Source organism: Megalops cyprinoides, chromosome 2 (assembly GCF_013368585.1).
Source record: "Megalops cyprinoides isolate fMegCyp1 chromosome 2, fMegCyp1.pri, whole genome shotgun sequence".
Classification (NCBI taxonomy): Eukaryota; Metazoa; Chordata; class Actinopteri; order Elopiformes; family Megalopidae; genus Megalops; species Megalops cyprinoides.
This window is the reverse complement of record NC_050584.1, coordinates 47,192,370-47,219,878: the sequence shown is the minus strand read 5'-3', so window position 1 is coordinate 47,219,878 and position 27,509 is coordinate 47,192,370. Positions and strand designations below refer to the sequence as shown.

The following is a 27,509-nucleotide window of genomic DNA, read 5'->3' as shown; positions in this document are numbered from 1 at the left end:
CACATCATGATAATCACCACCAATTTTATGAATAAATTTTGAGGCTTAACACATGCATACAAAATTGAAATAAAACCAGTTAGAAATAATAAATCCTTAAAAGTTAATGCTGATCCAGACAAAGCCTGAATTCAATAGAAGACACAAGGCCTCTCTCAAGTCATCTATCTGAATGTGACTGCAAGTGCTACAGATAGCCTGCAATACATAACACAAGGGTTACCTTGCCGTTTATTATTAAGTAACATATTGTATGGCAGATAGCATGGGCTATAGTAAGTCACTTTTGTGTCATGTTTTACAAAAAGAAAAAAACACAACCTACCCTGTTTTTTCCCAAATTCATTGTAAATACATGTACTTTTTCAGAATTTAGAAAGTTCACCAACTATAGCTTGAATAGTTAGTGAAAATGCAAATGATTACATAAAAGACTATAGCTAAAGACTATAGACGACAAGCAAGCAAGTATTTTTAGTCACATCTTAGCTATTAATTTGTCACACTAGTTCTTCTGTTAGCTATCTGCAGATCCACCCTCCATGGCTGTGTCCTCAAGCTCAAAACAGGTGACCTGTACCCCTCATCAGCACTTACAGCGTTCTCAGAAAGACGTGTTTATTTGTGGAAGGATGCCATCTAGTGTAGAACATTATACTGCACAAAAGACAAGCTGCGCCACACCAAAATGGTTTCCCATTGCGATTCTCTCTTTACTGAGTGAGAATAGCCACACGCATATAACGAAGGAACAGACAGCAGATACTATTCCTTATGTCAGAAACATACACACCTGTGCAATTTTACTGTTTCTGGTAGAGAGGGGCTGAAACTGAACTGAAACATAAACTCTAAACCTGTTAACAGGTACAGGTTTTATATTTAGTTGAATAGACAAAGTAGGTAGGAGCTGAAAATTCATATGATCCTTCCACCGAAATCAGCCCTACCATCAGGTCTTCGAAATATCAGCCCTCGCATCACACACATGAGGAGTTTTGCAAACAAAGTTACTAGCAGATATAGCAGCGGTAGGACAAGAACAGGAGATTTTTTTCAATTACTTTTCCTAAATTCAAGTGATTACCTCCAATGGAATGGAATGACATGGAGGTTATGCAGTCACTTCTGTCTATCTGCCTCTGAACTGAAAAACTGCAGACTGATTTAAATTCAATTTAGGGAAATAATTTACTCCTGTGCAAAACAAAAATTATTCCATTTAAGGGTTGCCACAAACACTGATAACAGTAGCAAATGTATGCCCTCTACCCACTGCCATTCCAGCTTCTGCATGTGTTCTCAGCCAAAGTCATACTATATACTTGTTTATTCATAAGCAGTGGCCTTATGGCTGTGCTTGCTCCAACCTTTAATAGTTTTTTTTATTTGTAAACAGCAAATGTACAAATGAAGTGATATTTGTAACAGATTTTTCAGTTTTTAACCATTACATTGCCTTTTCTTTTCTGTGCTTTGTGTGATGTTTGCCGTCCTTTGCAGAATTAAAATCAAATATTTAACTCAAATGCCTGCAGCAGAATTTCCCATCATTAAGGGCACCAGGCCTTTTCTGTTATATCCTAGGGTGACCTCATTAACTGTGGTGCTTACCAGGGTAAGAAACACCCTCAGGTGATTTCCTAGTTGAAAGGATATAAATAAATATGGCCTTTAAGGGGTTGCCACTCTCCTGGCTCTCGGCTTCTGGCCTGGGCAGTTACTCCAGCTGTACATCTTACTACACCGAAATGTTATTCATTCCTCTGACCATTACCAAGATGTTTTTGCCTTCATCAGTTTTAGCTGCTGGATTCACCATGCAGTAGTTCCAGTGAAAATAGACAGATAAACACTTACAGGGAAATTTGCTCCCACCAAGGTCCCCTTATTTTGCTGGTTTAAATCACACAGTGGTACCAGTCATAGCTTTGTTGGGCTTTCCTTGACCTTTGTCAGTTCCATATATTTCTTTCTTATATTTCCTTAATTTTGTTACACTCATGTGCACTAGGGATCCTCTTCAAGGCCTAAGATTCTTCAGTCAAATGCTTCATTCCATCAGTGAAATCTTTGGCACAGACTGTTCCTCACTTAGTCTCTGTCAAATACCCACTTTATGAAACTAAAGCCATATATATATAGCCTCAATGAGGGTGAATCCAAGGGTAAAAGACAAACTGTGAGCTGAGGGAAACAGAAAGAAGCATTTAAAACTCAGCTGAACTCCTTTTGAACTATGATGTCTTCCCTTGTCATTTGCATTAGAGGCACTCAACCATTTCTGAATACATTTAAGGGTGTCTTTCTCTTTTTATAGTTCAGTGACATACCATTAAGCTGGGGTTCTTTTAATTTAAAAATGTGAATTAGCTGAAATATCGAATTTCCTTAAGAATGAGCCATGTAGCCAAGTGCACCGTGGTCCGAAGTCTCTTCCACATTACAGCCAGCCACTTTCCACAGCTTCAAAGCAGGCTGCCACGGCAGAGCTCAACCATTTCAATTTCAAAAACAAGACGTTCCAGCACTTCCCAACAGTTGATCAAGTCTCTTGATTGAGTTCAGGCCCTGAAGACTCCCCTCTGGGATCTGTGGGGGATCTGACACCATGTCTGGAGAAGCCACATTTCAGAGAGCTCCAGATCAAATGACATGCTATTGAACATTTATAGCCTTGTTGTAGGACAAAATACACAGAGGATAAAGAGAATACAAAATCTCACATTGAGTTTCTTACTATGAGCTCTGAAAAAAGTTTACTAAAAATCCTTTATTCATAATTGGTTCCAAGACTGCACAATGCAAAAAGTAGTTACAGAAAATGGCTCAGTTGTAAGTTTGATATGGGCATGAAAGATTGTTGAATGCATAATGCAATCTACAAAAAGACAGTGCTTGCTCAATTTAAATTCAATGCTCCCACATCTTTATTAATCATTCTCATATGACCCAATGCATTTTACTTTGCAATTTACCTGGACTCTGGAATGAATCTGGATTTGTTCAATGGTTTGCATATACACAGGTAGCTTATGCTGTTGCATAGCGCCTCGCACAGGAACAACCTTATTTCTGAAGACATATACTCCACATCCAAGTCATCCATGCTACAAAAGGTATAGGCGATAGCATTCCTACATTTTTAAATCTTATGTGATGTGAAGGAGGAGCCTTTACCTGTCCCCAAAACTGTTTGTGTAACGTGTTATGTTTAAATGTTTTAAGTATTTAATTATATGTTTGTGTTTGCAGAGGATCCTGTCCACCATTTTACTTCCTGCAAAATAACTGATTTGAATCCAATCAATTTCACCGCAAACAGCTTCTTGGCATTTTCTTGTCTTGTAATTATCTTGAACCAGCTAATTGGTTAACTGGACCCACCTGCCTAAAAAGGAGTGAAATACAGGTGCATGGCTAGAGAGTAGGGCTGATTGTGTTTGTGACTCTCTGTATTCAGGGTGGTTTTTAAAATGAATGAATTTTTTGTACAGTTTTCTCATTCAGTTTATGTATGGTACATCAGCCAGCATTTTTACATGTTAGATTTTTAAAACTTCATGACTGAGTAAAGATCAGAGACCTTGCAGAACAAGCAGACATGCTGCTGGCCAAAATAGGGAAGGGACTGGTGGTCATGGTTTATAGCGGAACTAAAGGGTAAGTTTGAGATTTCGCAGATTGCACTCAGCAACAACACTCAGGAGCAAAACCCCTGCTGAGGCCCTCTTCTGAACCCTTCCACGGAAATGGGATGATACCTTAAGATTTGACACATGGTCATACAACTGGTGCAGGAAACAGGAGTTTGAATTTATAGAACACTTTGGCATTTTTTGAGAAAGGTTGTTTCGCCTTTGTTAATATGACAAATTGTACTTGAACTTGAAATTATTTTAACTGGGAACCTGCGGTAGTCGAGTAAAGACAGCCCAGATAACAAGTAGGGAGGATATTAATATTTATGTTGATGCTGGCTGATGCATCACACACAAAAAGTTCAGGAAACCAAATCTGCAAGGAAGCAAAGAATTTTTCAAACAAACCAAACCAGACTAGTTAGAGCACACAACCAGAGCACAACCAACTGCTGAAGAAAGGTGAGCCTCCCCAGGAACAGCCACAGGAATGGCTTAAACCCTCTGATCAAGTAGTGGGGCTCATTAACCAATCAATGGTCTAATTAGACACCCAATGTCAATTATAGCAATTAACCAGTTTGAATGGAAGCTGATGAATGTATATATTTTATTGGTATATTTAAACTGATGAGTTAAATAGGGATCCCATTAACATTTATAAAAACATATATAAATGTAATTTTTAAAATACAATTTACATACATTATTAAAACATCTCAGCCTTTTTTAGGAAAGGCGAAGGCTCTCCTTCTCATCATTCAAAGTATTGACGTCAAAAATAAAGATCAGTTAAGGTGTTGTTCAGTCTGCAGCCAAGAGGGGGCAAAGGAGATTAGGAGGAAATGCAGTGTATTTATCTGAACGCTGGACGTATAGCAGAAGGGGTGTGAAAGAAGAGGACTATGGCTTAATTGGTCTATGACAACAGACAAAAGAAAAGGTGGAGTAGCCCTATTTGTAGCAGGCAACTATTTCAGTTTGTACATTTCAGTGCAGGAAATTTCAGTAAATGGTCATGTGAACTTTGCCAGGGATACAATTACTATTGTCTCCTTTTTGAAGGACAACTTCAGAATGTCCAAGTGTTTTTCAACATTTTTGTGACCAATTCTGGGCTTTAATTACTCAAATGGATACCTGGTTGTAATGATTGTTTGCTTGTTGTATTGTTGGTTCTCAAGCAATGCTGTCATGTTGGCTAGCTATTTTGCACAAATTTTGTGCTTGTATTTTGTGCTTGCATTCCCTTACATGCTAATGACTATGATTGTCACCAGAATGATAAGCCAGGTTTTAGGAATAGCTCAGCAAATTCCAAATAATTGTTGTTTTATTTTTACATATTTTGCATTATTTCCTTGATGTGGTAATTTGTTATAACAATATTCCATGGTACTACCCTTCACTTTTCAGTCATTTATGTATTCCTACTTGATTAAAAACCAATAACTCAACATGAAATTTTGATTTCATCATGATGCCATTATTGCTGTTTGTCATCTACATATATGGCAGAATAAGTGGAGTGATCTAAGATGGGCGATATCTTCCTGCTCGCTGGTTCCACTCCCTGGCCGACCAGAGGCACTGCTTAAACTGTGTACCACATTGCAAGATAGTTTCTGTTGACACTTAACTGTAAGTGGCACATGAACTGAGCTGAGGCTGTTTGTCAGCTGATTTAATCCATATGTGTGATATCAGACCCATCACATCTTTACTGAGTACAGCAGGGAAGATCCATATCAGACCACCAACAGATGTGGAGTATTTCATGTTTAGGGCACATTTGATGTTACTTATTTGGTAATGAACCATGCTTTACTAATTCCCCCCTTTTCTCTGAAGCCCTGGTTTGCATCCTGATCTGTCCAACATGACATGATAACCATTTTTGATGAGAAAAAACTATCATAAAAAAATTGCTAGTAGCCTTGCTTAAGGCTACTAAAGAAGCTGCTTACCAAAACGGGTACTTATATTCTGACAAAAGAAATTAAGTTAATTGTGCTTTCGATTATATGATTGCTGGATGACAACAGGATAACCTGGCTTGCTAGGCATAGTTCATGTACACATCCATGTTCATTGCTCAGATAATTATCCGACTGTAGTGTCTTCATGTATCTTCAAGTACCTTCATGTGGAGACTAGTGATCACAATATGACAAGTAAATCAAGCCAACAGTGATTACAGTTTATAAAATGTCATAACCTTCACACTCATCACTGAAACAGGCATCATAACCATAACTACCTTCAGCAAACACCATATAAAAGCAATTTTTTTCTTTCTTTTTTCCCGTAAGTTAGCCTACTTGTGAGCATCAAACAGATCGGTGTAAGTTACTGCACCCTCTGTCTGAAGACAATGGGTAGCAAGTCATGCAAGAAGGACAATGTAGTGCTCCATGTAAAGACAGTCAGAGATTCATTGCTGTAAAGCACAGCTAAGAAAAATATAGCAGTGTATCAGAAGTTCTGATTAATCATATTAATCACTAGTTATTTATGTAGTAGTGCATTAGCTGAATAATGTAGCTAATGTAGAACTACCCAGCTCCATCTGTGAGTCCATATAAATGTTTCTGGAGTTATATAAGCAGCTGTGAAATTCCTTTCTGGAATTTATTGAATGAACTTCAACTTTTTTATCTGCATAGGGCCTGCATGCATCTCAACCCAAACCTAACTGGGGGGCAAGTGATTATTTGCAGTTGCACTGGAAAACACAGCTGCAAATAAATCTAGCATTTATAACAAGAACTTGACAGCTGGCTGTATTACACAGCTGTAATAATGAAAGCTGCTTATTTAACATGGCAATCATAAAGTTGCTTGCTCACAATAGGCCCCCATGGTATCCAGGTGTTGTAAACAATGTCTCCTTATTGATTTTTATCGAATACATTATTAATTTATCACGATTTATTAAATTAGTCAAAGGGACAGTGCACAATAATCAGCAGATCAGCAACTGTCGTCTATAGATGAAGTGCCAGATTTAGCTATAAACTAATTTTCATCTGCAGTCCCTTTTATTTTTACATGCTTGTAGAGACCAACAACCAAACACATAGTTAAAATTACTGAGCAGCGCTTTTGCCCGCTAACAATTATGTCATAGAATGCCATTGTTGCTAGAAGGTGAAACAGACTGTAGGTGTTACAAAGTGGACATTTTGTTACTTTTATGACTCCATAATCTAAATGTCAGAAAATGTTCAAAGTGGACGAGTTGGGACGCAGCAGCAGACTCGCTAGGATGGGGCATTTGAGGGCATGCTGAACTCGCTCACCTTAGACGGATGTGCCTCCTATAATCCAGGACCAACAGACTCCAGCTGCAGCTGTGATTGGCTAAGGCCGATGCTTTGCGAGGACCCTTGTTCCTATTGGCTGCCAGCATTCCCTACACTGTGCATGTCATTATTAACACTATAGCTTGTATGCACATAATGATTAATACTGTAAAAGCTGATCTTGTGAATTTTACAATTACATATTGTAATATCATGTAACATATTGAATATTACAATTACATACAGTAGAAGTCATTTTGTACCCATGTTGACTTTATTATTAAAATAATAAATGATCGAACAAAATTAAAAAATGAAAAACTTTTTGTTCATATAAGCAGAAGCTTTCATACATGACTAAATGTAATGTAGCTAAATGTCATTTAACTAGATAACGAGTGAATATTTCAGCATTTTCTTTGCGTTTTCATAAGACAGCCGCAAATTTATTAGTTTAGCACTGTGAAATTTCATTACAGGTAGAGTATGATTGTTATTGATCTGTTGTATTGTGCCATAACCACATTATATATCACAGAGCGGGGTCAATGTGCTACAGCATTAACACCTTGTGTACATCATACATTTATGACATGTACTTGACACAATACAACATACCCATCTACGCTTGTTAATTGCTATTCATAGAATGTTATGTTATAGTCACATTCGCTTCATCTGAAATATGAATCTGTGTACTACCAATATAATATATAAGATATCAACAATTGGATGCATTTTGACATTCACATATTTCAAAACTGGCATTAAGAATAGCAATAGAATGTTTTTTTTCTTTCCTTACATTCGTAATTAAGCATGTACAGTAGGCCTACCTATTTATACTGCACCTATACAGTAATTGTCTTACTGCAAATGTTTCAGTAACGTGTCACCAGTATGTGTTTATTTCTGAATTAATCCAACAGTTATGATCAGAAATTAGATCTGATTCCTTTATTGTGAATAGAAACTATTGAGTAGCAGCTGGGTTGGCCATTCTCACAGTAACGTCTTAATAACATTACGTTTGACTTTGCCTGTGTCTCCCTTGTAGTCTTAAGGGGGATCCAGCTGCACCTCACGGGGACATACTGGCTGGCAGCATGTTTCTGAACAAAGGGAGTTTTGGAAAGAGGAAGAGTTGGGATGCCTCTCTAAATTGACCCCAGGTTTATACCACATGGATAAGCACCACATGCTGGGCATAAATTATTTAAGCAGCAATTAATCTCAATGTCATTGGACCATTGGAGCAACAGGCATAGCAAAAATACTCTCTGTACAAAATATTCTTCTGGTTACCTTATTAGATACAGTTAGATACATGACTATCCAACTTGCAATTTGCCTAGCCATGTTTGCCTAAGTAGTTAGAGACCTACATATCAAGCCAGCTAGTTAGCTTGCCACTTCTCACCTTTTTTTCCAGTTAATTCTGTAAATATTTTCATGAATGCCATGGAACCTGAATTACCCTGCTCAAAACAGGAGGTGGCAGTGTAGCATAGTGCTAAGGTACAGGACTTGTAAACAAAAGGTTGCTGGTTTGATTCCCCACTGGGCCACTGGTGCTGTACCCTTAGGAAAAGTACTTAACCCACAATTGCCCAAGTAGTAAATATCCAGCTGTATAAATGGATAATATGTAAAAATTGTAATATGTGTTCTGGATAAGAGTGTCTACTGAATGACAATCATGTAATGAACCTACATTTTGTTCTGTTTTGTGGCTTCTATTTAAGATTAGCATTTTCCAGCTAACTCAAGATCTCAAATTTAGTGTAGGCATGATGGATACAGATTGCTGATTGGTGAGAAGGGCATTAAAGAGAATGCAAGAAGAGCAAGCGGGGTAAATAAGTGTGGTCATGTGACCTCAGTATATTCACATTTATGTTTTATCTAGTGAATGCATCAAAAACAGTGGCATGCCCCAAAGCTTTAAATCATGCAGGTAAATTTAAAAATCCTTCTGCCATATATGCCTAGCAAAAGGGGTTCAATGGTGATAGTTTTTCTGCACCAGCAAAATACTCATAATGAACTAAGAAGCTCCTGCATTCTGCATTACAGGCTTGCAGTGCACTGAGTTCCTGGTGATTACTCTTTGGACTATTATCACTATTAAATCAGACCCATATTATGAAATGACATTGACACCTCTTCCCTGATGTATGCTTTGTGAAATATTAAGTTGATTTGGTTTCAGATACATTTCAACACCAATGACATAGATTATCACATGCTGCCCAGCCCAAACTTAAAGAAGGTAAAAACTGGTGGGGAAAACATGGGCTCCTATCATATATACAGCTGGATTAATAGCGGAGGAAATACTATGTAATTAAACAGCATATGAGGAAATCCATATTCAAAAGACTTTTTCTTCTTTTCTTATTTACCTGTAGTGTAACTTCTAAAATGTGACTTGCTCAGTAACTGGAAACTTTGGTGCGGGAAGAAAACGGCTGTCCTTTTCAAATATTTACACAAGGTGGGGCTGTTGTCAAACAAAAGAGAACGTTAGCGACGCTGATAAAACTGTATCCTGTACATACTTTGGCAGTCTTAGTTTACTACACACTCTTTATGCAATACACAAATGAAGCATCATATCTGGATAAACTGCATATAGGCCTATTAAACCGCATTAAACAGTTCACTTGAAAGAAGAAGCAGTCAAATTAATTTAAAAATTAGACATATAATATGTAAGGGACAATTTACATTTCATTTTGAAGTTAATGTTTCAAGTCACCTTGAGACATTAACTTAAAAAATTAAATGTGATTAATCAAGCCTAGCTTAATTAACACTATCTATAACACGACACAATCTAGTAAACAGGGACCTGATACAGCAATTCAGAGCATATCTGCTAGAATGGTCATCCTAAAACTACACAGAGGATGTTTGGATAATCAATAAAGACGAAGTTAATTTTGACACTGCTTATTTGGACATTTGTTTACCCCAGATTTAGGAGCGTGAATAGTTAAGTCAGCACATTATGTGTTGTGACATTTTGTAGAAGTAAGTAACGAGTGTCAAAAATTATTTAAACATGAGGTTAATAATACTTCATTACTTAGCAAGTAACACAATTTGATTAGTGAAATTAAATGCTGACTTATTTGTGAAAATCGTTTGTGATTTAATGCTCTGTGCATCCTGTGACCTACGTTGGCGCTCATGATAAAAGAACTGTAGCCAGTGACAGATCTAGTCCTTTACTGTGTTTTCTAACATTTGCTCTTGTCAGAAGTCTGAATTTAAAATATACCTTAAGGCATTGAGAATTCCGTTATTTTATTTTACTTTTTTATAAAACACTTAAATGTATTAACATAAATACGACAGCAGGGTACTCTATTTTAAGTGTCAGAACATCTTCAAAAATAAATAATTAGAGGTATAGAAAACTGTTGAGACAATATTCGGTAAATGTTGTGTGGTTAACACTTTCAACAGCGTGTGGCATATTAAGGGAATCATAACTTTTTATTAAAGTATTATTGTTGACCAGGAGACGTAACACAATCTTCACGCAGAAAAGTTACTCGTAGACTGATAGAAACACAAGGGGGAGTGAGTCCGAGAAAAATATTTTTATATACAAAAAGTACATAGGAATACAAGTAAGTAAGAAGACAGCCCACTTTATTTTTTATTTATATATTGTTTTTGATCAATAAATATAATCTGTAACATCAGTTAATGAGACTTACCTTGGAATGGGTGGACCATTTATTATTTACCTAGTCTGCCATGGTGCACAAAAAACTTACTGAACTAGACACACAGCTTTGGACTGCTATGCAACAAAAACAATGTCACACACTGTGATATGCCCTTGAATTCGTGCAGTCATTGCAATTGTTTTGTTTGTATGGCCCGTCCCCCATTCATATTTAATAACACCTGTCTTTTCGACCTCACGAAGTATTTCAACAGTATTATTGATGGCTGCATACCACACTAGTATGTTTCTAAAAATCATGCCTTCAAATCAGATGCTGACATATGACAAACGGTGCCAGTTCAAAATTCACACATTTGTCACATGTAGTTACTCTTTACAGCTGAGAGAGAGAGAACTTTTCGCGATCGCGAACTGGTAGGGTACTGGTGACTTACAGCTAAACATCATCTCTTAAAAGAACCGCGTGTGCTATGAGAAAAACGATGTAAAACTTTAAACGTCACTGTGATGAATTAGTCTACTTTTCTTCCATTTTATCTAAACAGACTAAATAGTTCAGCATTGAGCAACAAGATGTCTAGAGGAATACTGCGCGCTCTCAGCACTTTGGAACCTCCTGTGGTTTGATGAAAAGCCCGAAACATACACACCGTCATGACTGAATAGAAAACCGTTCTTTGCTCTCTCGAGACAGAAGTTCACGGGGAGTATTCATACATTTTAACATTTAACATTTAAGTCCCGCCGCCTTGGCAAATGTTTGACTAATATTCGTCCTAAAACTTTGTAATCTTTTCATTCTTTTAGAAGGTATCATGAAAATAAATATTGTTATTATAATCCGTTGTGATTAGTTCAGCCGCTAAATCTTAATGTGCTTATCGAACTTGCCAGTATTCCTCCAAGAGGGGGAGAGGGCGACATCTCATAATTCACTTGAACATTTTTTCAAAGAGGATATAATTTTAGATTGCCCGTGCACGCTGTTGGCACAAAGCGTGCACGATTGTCTCTCCATTCCGGCTCACCAAGCCATAACCCCCGCTTCCATCTATCTGTTACGATGTATGTTGTTGTTATTATGTTATACGGAAACACACGATCTGGAACACAAGATTTTTGTATTTAATTAAACTAGGATTAGCTACACCAATCAAATGATCTCACTATGAAAGCCCTATTTTATTAAATAGTACCACAGAGATCTTAAGTTTCACTGACACTGGGTCCAGAGAAAAAAATCATAAAGATGGTAACGTGGACTGTATTGTAGGCCTTTAAGAATGGGTTGGTCGTTGATAATTGCACTTTGCGGACAGTTCAAAACCTAACTTTTTAAAAAAATATACGTAATACTAGAGGTGGACGGTCGAGTTACGCAAGTACATGGAATCAAGGAAGCGGTTTCGGTATCATTAGATCGAATAGGCCCTATGTATAATACGTCTTAAGGGGCCTTTCGAGAACGCTGAGAGTTTAGAGTAAGGTTCTTTTTTCCAGTTTGCCATTAAATGAACACGGCCGAAGGCACACTGTCAGTCCGACACTCGTATTTACACTGTTATATTTGGTGGGAGAAAGTAAACACTTTAACCCTGCCAAGCGGAGGGGGTGGACGGATTATGTTTCCATGGCATCAAATTTCAGGAGCCGCACCATCTTAATTTGAAAATACAGTGAACTTGCTCATTGTCGTCTTTCAGTGCCCTGGAGTTGCGCCATCGTGCATATTTGTAAAGAGCTGTGTTTGCTAATGCATTGCTTTTTATACCTACATACTTAAATAAATACATGAAAACATAGCAGGATGTACGGATGGTATTGTTTTTTTTATATTCTAAGGATTTGCGTTCACTTAATGTTGTCTGATAATGTTTTAAACAAGGCGGTACAAAATGTCTCTGCATTCAGTTAGCATAAATGTATTAATCTATAAAAGTATTTGAAATGCTATGCTGTGTTGCTTCAATTTATGTTAAACAGTCAACTTTGGACTGACAAATAGGGGTATGAACTTTTAGCGACAAATTTAAGGAAATGGTATTTAGGTACGTCATTCATTTCCATTAGAAAAAAAATGTGGTCGCGTGTGACAAACTGGAGTAATTGATCAGTCGTCAGTATAAATTCGCTGTGTAAACAATTCGTTGAACCGTTGCAATAGTGTTAAAATGAACAGCAAATCAAGTGATTGGTTCGCGTTATTGGTTCAGATAAAGTAGCCAAATGTTCATGATTTTTCTAGAAAAAATAATTCACCGGCATGCGGTCGCATTACTACAGCATGTAGCTACAACGTTGATTTATACTACTCACGTATTAAAGAAATGTATTCGTCTTTCCGTGTGTTTCTTTTAAATACCTTACCCCATGGATGCCCAAATATTTTCCAGTGAATTCAAGGTGATGGTTGTTATAATCAAGCCTGATATCCCTCCAAAAATATTGAGCCTGTTCTCAAAGCGAAAACTCCTTTTATAGAGACAAAGCATCGCTTGACTGGAGCATCTTATAGGAACATAGGCCTACAGGTTATTTGTCTCTTCATTGAAACCCGAAGGAAAATTGCATCACTATTGAAAATCATAATTTTAAGGATTTGTTTAACGCATTACTTTGTTTAATGCGCGGAACATTTTAGTTTTGCCAAACTGAAACAAAAGAAGGAAGAAAACACTGCGTGCATGAATCGTGAAAACACAATACCAATTTAATCAATTCTTTATTGATTTTTACTGGGCTATATTTATTCTAGTATGGCGTATAAATGTGGACATAAATGTGTTTGGTTAATCTGAAAAATTATAGAAAATAGGTAGATTAACCGCGCTTTAAATAATAAAAGATAAAAAATGTATTCTTAATTGTAACATTATCATTAATTTTAGTGTAAACATTATTATACAAAAAATTTAATGTCTATAATAATAGCAATAATTGTAATAACAACCACAAAAGGGTGGTGCTGATGATAACAATAATGCTTATACTACTACTACTAATAACAATAGCTATTATTATTATTACGCAATCAAAATGTGTGGCAACTATATACTTCAGGACCAGTTAAGTGTGTCTGACTATGGCAAAACGAAACAAAAAAGGAAAAATATAAACAACGAAAAAGTTTCCCTTGGATTAAAGCACAACCAAGAATGTATGTATGGGTGTAATGAGACAGAAACCCAGGCCACTAACATAATGAGACAGAAACCCAGGACACTAACATTACATAGGCCCTCTTTTGCTTTTGTAGAAAATAACATTTATTTCTAGCAAATGCTACACATAATGTGACTGTACAGCTGGCAACATTAGGAAAGCGAGACTTTGCTCAGCACAGACAAATGCAGTTTCACCAGATAGAACTATATTGTCGCTGATTATGTTGGGTACATTTACAAATATAATAGAATTATCTAGAAATGTAATATACAATGTATTGTCGAGAGACAAAAATGAGACAAGAAAATAAAGCAGAAATTGCCTAAACTTCATTAGTTAAACTTGAAACGTTAGGCTTTAGGTTATAATATTGAACACAAAAGAAATTCAGCTACACATTATGGAAATAATTTAATACTTAAGTATTAAAATACTTAAATTTACGTAAAGTAGGGGTCACACTTAAAAGACTGACACTGAATTAAGCCCCATAAAGATGACATTAGTAACTAGAGCTGCAGGAATTTTCAAAATAAAAGGAACATTAAAATAACAGTGAAAAGATATTACAAAATTGCACCATGGAACTCTAGTCTCAATGGATGATCATCCGGTGACCCCCGCTTTTAAAGTTACCTTAAAGAATTGAATCAAATATAAAATTAATCAAACTGCAACCCACATTTTACAAGACTGATACTGAGAGCGTGTTTTTTTTTTCTTTTTTTCTTTTTTGTTGCACTCCACTGGTTACCGGGCATCAGCACTGGTCACTTAAAATCAAACGAGTTTTGATTTAATCTATCACAATACCAAAGAATGATTAGGATCCACAATCATTTCTTAAATCAAACCGTTTACCTACCCGCTAATCTCAGATAACAACCCCTTTACAAATGGCGTGTAAAGTGTAAACCGACATCGGTCAGACAAGCCAATTAAGGCGCTCTTGGTTTTATTTCGCGATTAGACTTTGATACAGTTCCAGCTTGTTATTGCTGGTATTGTATGTCATGTCGGCTTTGGGCAAACCTCAAAAATGTTTTCTTTACAGGCCATTTCAGACAAGTATAGTCTGTACAGCCGGAAGCATTAGAGGCTATTATAAAAACGTTTGGCTACAAATACATTGTCATTTCCTTTTTGTACGCTTTCGTAAGCCATCATAGTCCCTGTCCCATCTTCTGACTGAGTGAGTTTTCACTTGTCCCTCACTGCTTATCAGGGGTATTATTCACCAAGGGTCCATAGAGTCCACTGGTGTACCCCGAGTCCTTGTGCAAAATCGTCCTATCCCTTATGAGGTCACTAAAGGCATAGTCCATTGGCGGCCTAAAGCCCAGAGTTGGCATCAGACCAGCTGTAGAGTATGGAGTCATGAAGGCAAGCCCTCTGCTATGAGCCGAGTAAGCGAGACGCAGAGGGTTCAGTCCCAGGTGGGTGCTCAGCGGGTACGCGCTCGGATCTGCGCCGAAGTGCGGCGCGTTCGGCTGCAAAGGTGAGAACGCTGACCTGTTGCTCAGTGTCATGGCTCCAGGTAAAATGGGCCTCGGGGCGGAGGCCGAGGGAGGCTGCACGCTCTGCAGCATCCGCTCCGCCGTCCACGCCTCTTCGGGGGCCTTGGGCTGCGCGCTGTTGTTGAGGATCTGCTCGATGGCCTGCACTACGTCTTTGCCGCAGCCCTGCAGGACCAGCTCGAGGACGCTCCGCTTGTGGCTGGGGAAGACCCGGGTCAGAATGTCGATGGCGTTCATTTGCTTGGAGGCGGCGGAGGAAGGCGACGGCTCCTGCTCGTCCTTGTCCGTCTCTGACCCGGAGTCGGACCCCAAGGGACTGATCGAGCCCGGGGTCTCTTCTCCGTCTTTCTGGGTTTTGGAAACGGGAGAGCTTACGAACGATGACTCTCCGTCTCCGTTCTCGGAACCTGAGCCGTGACGCACCTCTGGGGATGAAATCCCAGGCATCGATTCGGTATCAGTGGATACCGACTTTCCCAAGTTCTGCTGTGGGGTTACTGACCTGGGCATCTGGGCTTTTGGAAACAAGTCGAATTTTTGAATATTCCCATCTGTAAATATAAATAAATGCACATGAAAATATAGTTAAACATATTTACAATGACTAAACTCTATGGTAATGACTAAAATGTATGGTACGGGATCATTGGTCCCTTAGCGAAGCAAGCAGGTTTGTGTTCTAACAAGATGTGGTTAACTGACTTGCCAGTTTGTTTGTCAGTTGTACTGTACGTACCACCTTTCAAAACAATTGGAATAAATGATTTCATATAGGAGAATAATCAAAACAGATATTAGTCATACAAACATGAATGGTGTAACCTGTGTGTAGGTTTGTTTAACATTAGACACAAGTAGGCCAACGCCATTTTTCATAGCACATGAAATAGCCTACCTTAAAAGCATGGCTTATCCGTCATTAGGTACAGTTGTCAAAATGATCATTACATGACAAACAAATTAGACACTACAAAACTCTAATAACTGTACTCACCAGGGTTAGTTTCGTTGCTCACAGATCCAAACACCTCATAGTTCTGACGAGGCGGAATGATTCCGTTCGCAGCCGCCAGCGCAAGACCCTCCGCTGTGCCGTAAAGGAGCTGCAGTTCTCGTGCTTCGTTCTCCTCCTGAGCCTGCTGCCTGCGGAGAGCCACTTGCGCTGCCATCACACGCTGCCTCTCAGCGATCAGGGTGCACTTGGCGCACATGCAGTCCTTCCAGCGGCAGTAGCGCTTGTGTCCCTTCAGCGCGGACACCACGCCGTGATTCCTACACCGGGCGCATTTGGGAGTGCGGGGATATTTCTCCGTGGCGCGCAGGAGCAGTGGGGGACCCCGGAGAAGACTGCTGGCCATAGAAACGGGGATAGAAGCAGCAGCAGCAGCAGCAGCCCCAGGGTGTACCTGGGATCCTGTCGGGGCCGTAGGGATGTCTGATCTCATATCCATGTCCTCTTTTGTATATACACAACTATTAGGCTAACACGTCCTTTCACTCAGTCTCAACTGCGCGTGAAGTCTGAAATTCAGACGAAAGTATTAACGCATTGGTTGCTTGATATCACCTTGACGTGAAACTAAATAAATATATCATCTAGAGTTCTTCTTTGACCTTGCGGATGGTAACTTATTTAGAAGACAGCTGAGTTTTTAAAAGAGGAACATTTGGTACTAATGCTAAGTAACACCTTGCGGTTTCCTTCTCAGCTGAAACCGGTCGAATTAATGCTACAAGTAAATTCCTGCAGGTATTTCCTGGATTTCTTGTTTTAGAGTAAAGTGAAACGCCTACAAGAGTTGAAAATAATCAACGATACCTCCCCATACTGTTAGTTACAGAATCTTGACACGTTTGTATTCTGTCCATTAACTGTCCATTAAAGGAGTTTAATGATATATTTAGTTTATCCTCGAAAGTTTGTACCGTTTCAGAGATAAATGGTCCAAAAATACGAGAAACAATTTGAAAAAATCGAGACAAAACAGAAAAACCAAATGTTTGAATAGTCTTGGAATGTACAACTTAAAAAGTAATTCTTACAAGAAAGATGTTCAGAATCTGCGTGAAAATCCAAAGGCTTCCTCCTGATCAATGAGAAAATAGTAAAGACCCGTTTAACTGAATTTCACCAAAAAGACTTGAAGTTGCTACTGCCATCAGCGTGAGACACTAACTAACTCGAGAGATTGCCACTAGATACAGATCTCTCTCTCTATTGTTGCTCCTACGTTTTCATTAGACAAATTTGACAACAATGTGGCGCCTGTCATTGGCCAAAAGGGGAAGGTGCAATCTGATTGGCTTGTCCCTTTTTTCAACTGTGTCCACCTGAGTTCTTTCTCAAACAACAAGTGTTTAAAATCTGAAGGAGATCCTGCAGAGCTAAAACATATTACTTATAATAGCGAACTTGAATTTTTGTGACAATACTAGTTGACAATTTCCAAAGAAATAAACAATATATGAACTGAAAAAATGATTTAATGTCCCTTACATTTATGATTATCTCTAATGGACAAAATATGTAACTACTGTATTTAGGATTAATCATTTCTACATTTTCGTTTTACTTTTCTTTTGTAACTGTGTTCATGTAGTGTATTCACATGGAAAAAAAAATATTTCAAATGTGTACATTCTGAAATAGTTTTTAATCTAATTCAAGAATCCTAATTTCATTTAGTTTCATTTTTCATTCAATTTAGTGTGGGAGGTGATTAGCAAAAGTCTTGATGACGTCATGGACCAAGAAGTCCGTGAAGTGACAAGGTAAGTCACCCTAACGAATACTCTGAATTAAATTGTTACACATTTGCAGAGTTTGTCGTTTTCATCACGAAAGCGCGGGAATACTTGTTTATGATGTACACGACTGTTATCTTGTGTGGATACAGCACAAAAATAGCAATTAACGTGTAGGTTAAATTCCTAACACTATCATGACGACTACTATGTTTTGTCTCATGATTCGTACACATTTGCATTGAGTATATTTCACAGCACGAATCATGTTTTTTTTTTCTTTTTTGCATTGCGAATGGTTTGCTGTTATATTCCCATTGGCCAACATTTAGGATAAATTAATTTCTTTAATAAGAACCACAGGCTGGTTCAGTTTAATAAATATTTTCTGCTTATGTAGTCCTAACATTTAGAAAAACAGAAAGACGTTTCAGTTGTCCAGATTACGCTATTATTGTACCTGTCTCAATTGTCTTCTAGCTGCAACGTCCCCTCGTAATTGCATAATATTTCAATCATATGGGTATCTCTGGTTTAAATCTAATTCAAAATGTCTTGCATATTAATATTGGGGAAATAATTAATTGATTTTCGTTAATAGGTTATTGTCTCGATATATAGACTAGAAACTTTATCTCGCCTTTTTTTGAAAACAAAGCTGCCAGCCGTTTGTATTGCGATTACATAATTGCATCTGCTTTTGTATGTTGAAAAGATCTTGTGAAAACATATGCCCTTGCAAATGCGGCGCCTGTAAGTTCTGTTTTTATTCTGAAATGTTTTTTTAAAGTCTGTTATCTTTACCGATCACCGTACAATAGTTGCTGCTCTCCACCGTGGCTCATGGTGCGATGCGTCTGATAAGCAAAGCCTTGCAGACGCTGGCAATGTCAGACACCTCTGGAAAAGGATACGTCCTTAGTTTTCATCTTCTCAATCTAGATCGTCCTCATCGAAAGTAATCTCAATGTCAGGTTAGCAAGCACAGTGTTCGTTTGTGTTTTCGGTCGTTTATCGTTCGAAAAAATGTATTTAATTCGATTTGATAAAGGAAAATGTCTGATTTCAAACAATCCGGGTTATCACAGAATTAATATTTGCTTTCAAATTAGATTGCATGCAGCATTTAAACAATTACATTATTATTCGATCTGAATATTCAGCAAAATGCGATTTTCGACAAATTTGTGCTCGTCTTGAACTGTATCATTTGCACAATCAAAAACGGCATCATCAGCTATAAAATAATAGTTAAATGTGAACAAGGGATTCATTGCACTTACAAATACATTTAACTGATGTTTCCCTGAAGAGGACGCAACAATAGAAAGATCTTTTTTTTTTTTGTTTTCAATGAAATTATACCTATGAAAGTGTGTTGAATTCTAAGTCCAAATCGTTCCGAGCGTTGCAAATTTGAATTGAGAGAATAAACTCAGTTCTAGGAGGAGCGATGGTCTTTGGCATGAGAGGTCCCACCAGAAGCCATTACGTTTTTTTGCGTCACTTTGACGCGAGAGTTAACAAAAATGAAACAATTTTAAACTCAGTCATAGCTGCAGTCTACATTATTACACTTTTAACGTACGCCTGTGTGGATTTAATAAATTGTATAATTAATCGTATTTCAGTTTTCCATATCATTTTACCTGACAAGTAATCAGTTACCTCATGTCTCTGTATATGGAGGTAAAAGGCCTTTGGTGACTCGAAAAAACGATATATATACAACAGACGAAAACCCAAAACAATTAGTGTATTTTCCTGTCTTTCAAGACGTATAGTTCGATATATAACCACTTTTTTTCTTCCAAACAGAATTTAAACTGATGTAAAACTGAGTCCATACCACGCGTTTAGAAAGACATTTGAATGATAGAGAATGGCTCACGTAAAATTTCGTTTGGTTAATTTGGTTAAAGAATTTTAATTTAATCCAGCAACAGTTTTCACTTTATGTAGGCCGTAATCATAATGATACTGCAAATGCTTTTTTTCAGCTGATTAAGTGAAATATGGTTGTGCTAATGCGATAAAAAATAAAGTTCAGACTTTCCCGGATGCTGTCTAATAACAAGGTCGGAGTGTCCTGGTGGCTCAAAACCAAAGGTAGAGATGAATTTAGTGGGATCAATTGCACTCGGTCAATTTTATTTTAGCCTATTTTATTTAATCTTGTCAGACACGGCAATTTCCTTTTCGTTTTATTAAGCAAATGATACGACATATAGCCTATGTACCTTAAACTGTGTTTCAGATGCAAACAAGGTTGTGTTATAGTCATGGTGCAAAAACTTAATTAAAAATGTTCATCAACTTGTATGTTTGTTCGACTGATAACCAGCCATGTTACTTTCAGCTATGCCACCCACAACAAACAGATACACAGGGGAAAAGATGGATAATTTCACAGAAGAAAATATTTGGCCAAATATTAAACCTTCACCAGCTAATAAGGGAATGAGGTCCCTCTCCCACAGCCTCATTTTGTAAAAACTCTTCTTATAAAGAGAGTTAATTGGTCGGATATGTCTGCATTTATAATTTATTTCAGGATAGCCATTCCACACGCTGTTCCCGTTCTCCTGACCCTGCGCACCTTCTCACATTTAACGGACTTGTTGAGTAGCCTTCACTTCTGGTGTGCATGCTCCTTTCTGCTCCTCCGTTTTCGTGCGTTTCCACGCGGTCTTGCCGCTGACTTTCAATTGTTTACACACTGAATCACAGTAAGCAAATGCCATCTGTTTCCCCCGCTGCTTTCATCTGCACCTTTAATTACCTAACCAACAGACTAATAGAGATGATATTAAACTAAATCTTTTTGACATTCAAAGTAATTATCTCGGCAGCGATCTCACACGAATGAAAATTGCCGTCAGAAGAAGTAATTCTAATGTTCATTATGAAACCACACGTAGGCACAGCACACAAAGTTGTGCTGTGACCGACGTGATGCAAAGCCCCTAGCAGGGACACATCGATTGCACGTCACATTTTCAGCGCTGACTGCTTGTTCCTGTTCAACGCATGAATAAATATATGAAGTATTAACTATTTAATAATTGCAATGCATGTGACAATTATAATAATGACATAAATAACTGCATTGTGTACATTCATCCCCGATACAATAAAATATTGCCATTTATTAAACTCGATAAATAGGTAGAGAAGTAAAATTATTTATTTAAATGTAAAAACCTGGAACAGCCTACTTGAACGGTGAAATCCGCAATACACCATTCCAGTGCAGCAGGAACAAAAACGTAAATCAAAAATCCACAACACATTAATTCCCGGATAAATATTAAATATTCATTTATAACATAAAATCTTAACATTTAGTGCTAACATATTAATGCACCACACTCTCCATTCACTCCTAAATAATTAGCCACTTTTAATTAGCTCCTCTGTAATTTCCAATTAAATGCCGATGAACAATTAAAAGTGACTAAGGGCACTTTTGAAATTCGACATTCTTTTAACAGTTCATTAGACCTATGCAGCAAAAAACTATGCAAAGCTTTCACTTCTTTAAAAAATGCTACAGATGACTGAGTTTTTACACCTTTTTAGATCTTCACAAAAGGGACGCTTGACCCAACATATGTAGCAGCATGTTTCTGCTCCTCCAGCACCCTGGTGAGGCATTCTAGCGACCTTTCTGGCTGCTGTTGCCCCGCCTGAGCGCGGCTGGACCCGGATTGCCTCCCGGGGACTCCCGCTGAAATCGCTGAGTCTATTAAGCGCGACAGAGGTTAGAGTAGCAGATACAAGGGTACCCAAGTAGCGCGTGATTTGGGAAAAACCAGTGCCTCTTTACACGCTTCATCTCATCACCAAGTGCTCATTAGGTTGTTAACCTCTAGTTCACATGAAAAGCGCCTGTGATGAAGGACTCTTTAGCGAATGGAAGCATCCCCCTCAAGGCAGAGAACAAAGCCTTAAAATAACTGCTCAAAATAAGCTTTTATTTGTTACTCTAAAGTTGCCTTTGTTCATAAGACTTGTGCGCACACACATACACACACTACAATATTCTTTTTTATTTGAACTTTTATACAGGGCCTGCTCTTTGATGTTAGCTGACTAATTTGACACACATTTTCCTCAAAACCAGTAATTTCATGGTATTTTAATTTAAACTTTTAGTTTAGACTTAGAGTGGCTGCACAAAAACGTCAGTTATTTTAAAGACAACCTGTTGCTTCTCAAGAAAGAGCAGGGTTAAATCTAAAAAGGGAGGACAAGCTTGTCAAGGAAGTACTCGTATACACGACACTAAAGAGATTATTTGTACAGAAACCACCAAGATCGGATTCTGTGGGCAATAGTTTAAATTTGCGAATATTACACGTACTGAATATTATTTTCTCCTTCTATGCTTACACGTCAGTTTTTAAGTAGATCAAAGAACTTATGTTCCTCAGTTAAAGATGACTTCTTATGACCTCTCTGAATTACTAAGAATCGTCTGTTTTTGCTGTATATAAACCCATTTAGCGGATATGTGTTTCCATTGAAAACTTCACCAAGAACTGTTCTCAGTATCACCTGTTTTCGTTTTTCAAATATACAGGCAAACAGAGAGGATCCGAGAAGGTCTTAAAACGCGCCTTTGTGGCAGAAGAGAGCGGGAAAACACAGGTTCTATAAAAACTGATTTGGTGGTGGGCACCCGCAGCAGAACTTATAGCTAACCATAGAAACTGAAGAGACTTTTCTTTGAAGGAATGGATATTACAATGAATTTGCTTAAAAATAATCTGAGGTTTTTGCCAGGGATGAGCGACAGGAAGGGCGGTGTTTACCTCTCAACAAACACGTAAACCTGAGAGGCCCTGTTTTTGCTACGGCTGTATAATGGTGCTCTTATTTCTGCTTGGGATATTACCAAGGATGGACAAGAAACAAACAACTTTTCTCCCATAATTCCCCACAGCTATTGTATGGATGTCCCTGTGCTTTAAAATGTCCATCTTTTTTAGCCTGGTTCGTTTCTGCATCCCCCGAGGCACGGATTAGGGCTAGCTGGCACTGTTGATCACCTCATTGAAGGTTGCATGAATTGCAAGTGGAACGAGTGAAAGTTTATGGTGAATATGAAGGCCCATAATTTGAGGCTTCACTCCTAACAACAATAACAACAACAACAACAATAATCTACATGATTGTAACCAATGCGGAAATTAACAAAACAATGAAATGGAAAGGGATATGATGGCAATTAAAACATCCCTATCGTACATATTTATTTATTTATTTACTTGTTAGTTATTTCATAGCTGTCCTCTTCGAACAAATGATGCATAGGTTAGTGCGGACAAGCGCGCGAGCGTGCGTTCAGGTACACACTGGGCAATTAAAATGCAGGCTCCATCCCCCTACATCTGCCTCCTTCACCAAAAGAATCGCACAGAAAAGAAAGTGGCTTAAGAAAGAGCCCGCATTGAGATCACAGATGGAGTATAGGTTTTTGCAAGAAATTTGAGAAACACCATTGTCCCAAATCAAAACTCAATGTGTTGCCCTACAATGGGCTCCGCTTTGAGCTCCTCCGCTTCAATCGGCCTTGTTTTTTAAACTTGAAGTGTTCAGCACAAAGACCGGCCTCCTAAATGTCACAACCGCTTCGATTCCAAGTGTGGCTCTCCTGCAAGATGGTGTTAAAAAAAGAAAAAGAACACAATTATGAAGCAATAATTACTCTACTTCAGTTCGCACGCCACTGCTCCCATTGAAACGTCCTTAGCCCCATTTAATGCTTTATTCCAGGGCATGATAATCCGAATACCATAGCTTTACGCTTTTTTCTTAAGCAGTTTTTTTAAGATAGGAATTGAAGGGAGGGGAGTTATGGTAAATACATGAATATTCAACGTAGTAACAATCCAGTTATTAATTGGAGATAATTACATTTTCCGTTCATGCCATATTCACGCAACAACCGTTGCAAAAGAAAAATAATCTGCTTCATATGCCTTAGATAACAATAATGTCCAGTTTACTCAAAAATAAGTAATGGACAATAGATAATAAAACAATAACTTCGTATTACACCATATATGCACTGCTTCCTTGTGTCAGTAAATTCATGAGACATGAAGGTATTATGCGATTTACTTCACACTGGCAATTACTGAGATAAGTAAACTAATGCTCTTTAAGAGCAAAATAATTGATGTAAACATACTCAGGCAAGTACAAATCAGAAATGATAATCTTCAATGTTTGGATTATACTCTCAGGAATAGTCCACAGAGTCCGATAATAGTTACGCCTTACCTTTTGTTTTCAGTTATTTATGCGTCCACATCACAAACAAAATATGCGTCTTTTGGACACATTCTTAAAAATGAAATAAATACAGGCCAACTGAAAAGTATAAACTCAACGCTCCACTATTTCATCTCAAAATGAATTGAAACATCTATAGTTTAAAATAGTTTATTGCAAGTTATCCATACATGTTCCCTGTGTATAATGTATTTATAAGACAGAGAAAAGCGATGCATAACGGTCCATCTATTACTGATCTAGTGCGCTCTCGGAATTGAATGTGAGCGAGGCTCAAGTTAAAACCCGGTTTGATAGCTATCCTAATAGTATCAATTTGTCTAAATGAGTCTGAAATGTAATTTAGAATAAGCAAATATCTCACGTGCTGTAGAAGAGAGCAGTTCATATTTTGATATTTCAACGAACGCTCCCAGTGCCCAACAAACCGGGAATGAATAGTTCATCTGGCCCATCAATTTATGCTCTAAGCAGTGTATTTGACACTGCCTGTGACCTGGAGATATTTTAGCTCGGGGTACATGGCATTAATCGTTGCAGTGAAAATTGTTCTCATATTCCTAGTTATTATATCTTTAAAATAAGTTATCGTTTACGAATATGTCGATGTTCCCTGGTTTAACTCAAAGAATAAGCTTATGTAGAACACCAAAATTATTATTATAACATTAAATCATAGGCGTGACTGAGACTATGATTATACTTCATCCTACGTGCCAACTTGACTGAGAAATTTGATAACCTCTGTCTCTCATCAGCCAAGTACAGATGCATATTACCGCCTCTGAGGGCATCTATCTGGAACCGCAAAACCCCGTCAAACTTCGAGGCTGCAGAATTCACTGCTTTCAGGACTTAAAGTTACAGAAACAGCGCAATACCATTGTATATTTAACCTTTGTAGAGCAGCTTTTCGATTATCTGCTCCTTCAAACTCAATTTTAGGTAATCAAGGTTTCATTTAGTTTCTATCACAAATCTAACAATTAATTATTATGCTTTTAACATTATTAGAAGCCAGCGTCTATAATGTGAATTGAATTATTTTTAATTGCGTTAACGAACACTAATAATAATAGAAATTGTTTTAGGTTGAATGGGCCCTCTTTTTAGACAGACGGTCACTTGTTTTATTTTTTTTTTTTTACATTAAAAACATAAAATGCTTGTTGTACATCAAATTCCCGTCCATGCAAGCGTGATTGCGTTGATGTGCGTGTGCCTTAATTCCACTATGTGTATGTTATTCACTTCGTGTCTTTACAGATGAACCGCACGATAACGCCCAGTATGTTAGTACTGCTCCGACGTATGGCTACTACCGGTTTTTAACATCCCAGTTATTGCTCGAGGCCTAAAACAATCCTAAAGGTAAACTGCCTAAACTTCTATCCCAAAAATATCACGTCACATGGTAATTATATCGCTCTGAATTAAAACACACATTTTATGGTTGAAAAAAAGAGCAGGGTGCCATAAATTCAATTCCATCTGCTATTGCTAAGATGCACAAAACATAAAAGATAAACATACATACACACAAACGCTTCTATGCTTTTTCTCTAATGTACAGACTATATATAGATTCGGAAACAAGGCCGCGGTAAGATATGGCTGCAATGACTCACCCTGGAGTGAAAAATGACTCAGTCGTTGCATTATCTTACGTCGTCAAGTTCACACGTCCAGACCGTGATGTCGCATGTAGATAACAGAAAATAAAACCGATAGTATCGAGTCAAGAAGACTCGATAGCCCACTTGAAGAATCTGTGTATTAATTTAGAAACGAAAACAATATTGTTTATAAAACAGGAACATATTTTGGTCTACGTAGTCATAACAGCTTTTGTGCTGAGTTGTAGGCCTACTTCAAAATTTTGTAGGCTAATTCCATATCCAATTTAGATTAGAGGTGTTTGAATACCGCGTTGTTGTTCTGAACAGTCCATTTCATTGTAGGATTCATAATATCAATTTAGAAAAGACACATCTTTACTTTTCGACGACCGTAGTTTTCAAGCCTTATTTTTGTCGATTAGCCTATCTATATTTAAAATAATGCTCGTAGACGCAAAGAACCTTGAGGTTATGTAATGCAAGATTTTTACACTCCTTACGTATTGTGATGATGGATTGTTATGAATATTAATTGACACATTAGGCCCTTTGATGATGACTAAATGTTTTCGGTGGATAATTACGTAATTCTGGAGGAGAATTTCAAAGCATGTCACAGAGTTTTTTATTTCAGGTGAAAAAGGGACTGCACACTGATGGAAGCGAGGGAGTCAGCATCAGCTTATTCAAATTCTCATCCAAATTATACGTTTACGTGTGAGTGCCATTTAATGAGTTTTATTTTTGTTTGCTGCCGTTTCTGACACCACTACGTTATTACCTCGTGACGAGTTAGCCAGTAAATTTGGGCCATACTGCAAAAGTATTAGAGCATTTGATAAGATTAGTCAGTTACGTACAAAAGAGAAATACAGATTTCAATTACTTGAAAATGTTCTCATGCTACCTGTGAACGAAAATGCTTAAAATAAACGAAAGCAGAATGCCCCTTTTCAAAAGATTAGTTTTAGAGGACATAAAAATCGACGTTGTTACCGTCCAACACGAGCCCTGCTCCCAGAACAAAAGTACTTGAGCGCACGTTTCAAACAGTCACCCAATGTTTGTGTTCACAAATGAACATTACATATCTCCACTTGTGCTACAGTACACACGTGTTTGAGACCCCAACAGTGCAAATTCGGCGAGTTACTAACCAAGCGCTTCATTTCCCTCGCGTTACGTTTAAGATGGCATACGACCAGAGTGTGCCATTTAAACGCTAGGTCTCGCAGTAGGGTTATTAATGTATGAAAGTAAAGGGAAATTGTTTATTCATTCCAACGAAAATACATAACAGCAGTGTTGTTGATCGTTGGTCGTCAGTCAATAAATGGAACAATACCATACTAACCTTTCAATTAATTGTGTAAAACTTACCTTTCAGGGTTTACTCAAAAGTATTTAGCCATATCCACAATAAGTGGTGGTACTATTTTCTGTCCTACTCTAAACATTTCTTGATTGATTCGAGAATGTGCAAATTAGGACAAAATGCCTTAATTCGT

The 27,509-nt window shown here is 37.7% G+C and overlaps 1 protein-coding gene across 2 annotated transcripts; it reads right to left on the bottom strand.

Moving 5' to 3' along the window:
- Window positions 1-14,993: 14,993 nt before the first annotated feature.
- Window positions 14,994-17,075, bottom strand: dmrta2 (DMRT-like family A2). Of its 2 annotated transcripts, none has more exons than XM_036522243.1 (2): window positions 16,320-17,075; window positions 14,994-15,885 (listed from the first exon to the last, which is right to left on the bottom strand). In XM_036522243.1, the coding sequence occupies exons 1-2, from the start codon at window positions 16,783-16,785 to the stop codon at window positions 15,029-15,031; spliced, it is 1,323 nt and encodes a 440-aa protein (XP_036378136.1). In that variant the 5' UTR covers window positions 16,786-17,075; the 3' UTR covers window positions 14,994-15,028. The 2 variants fall into 2 exon arrangements, with proteins under 2 accessions (XP_036378136.1, XP_036378135.1); XM_036522242.1 differs by having other exon boundaries at window positions 16,329-17,075.
- Window positions 17,076-27,509: the final 10,434 nt, after the last annotated feature.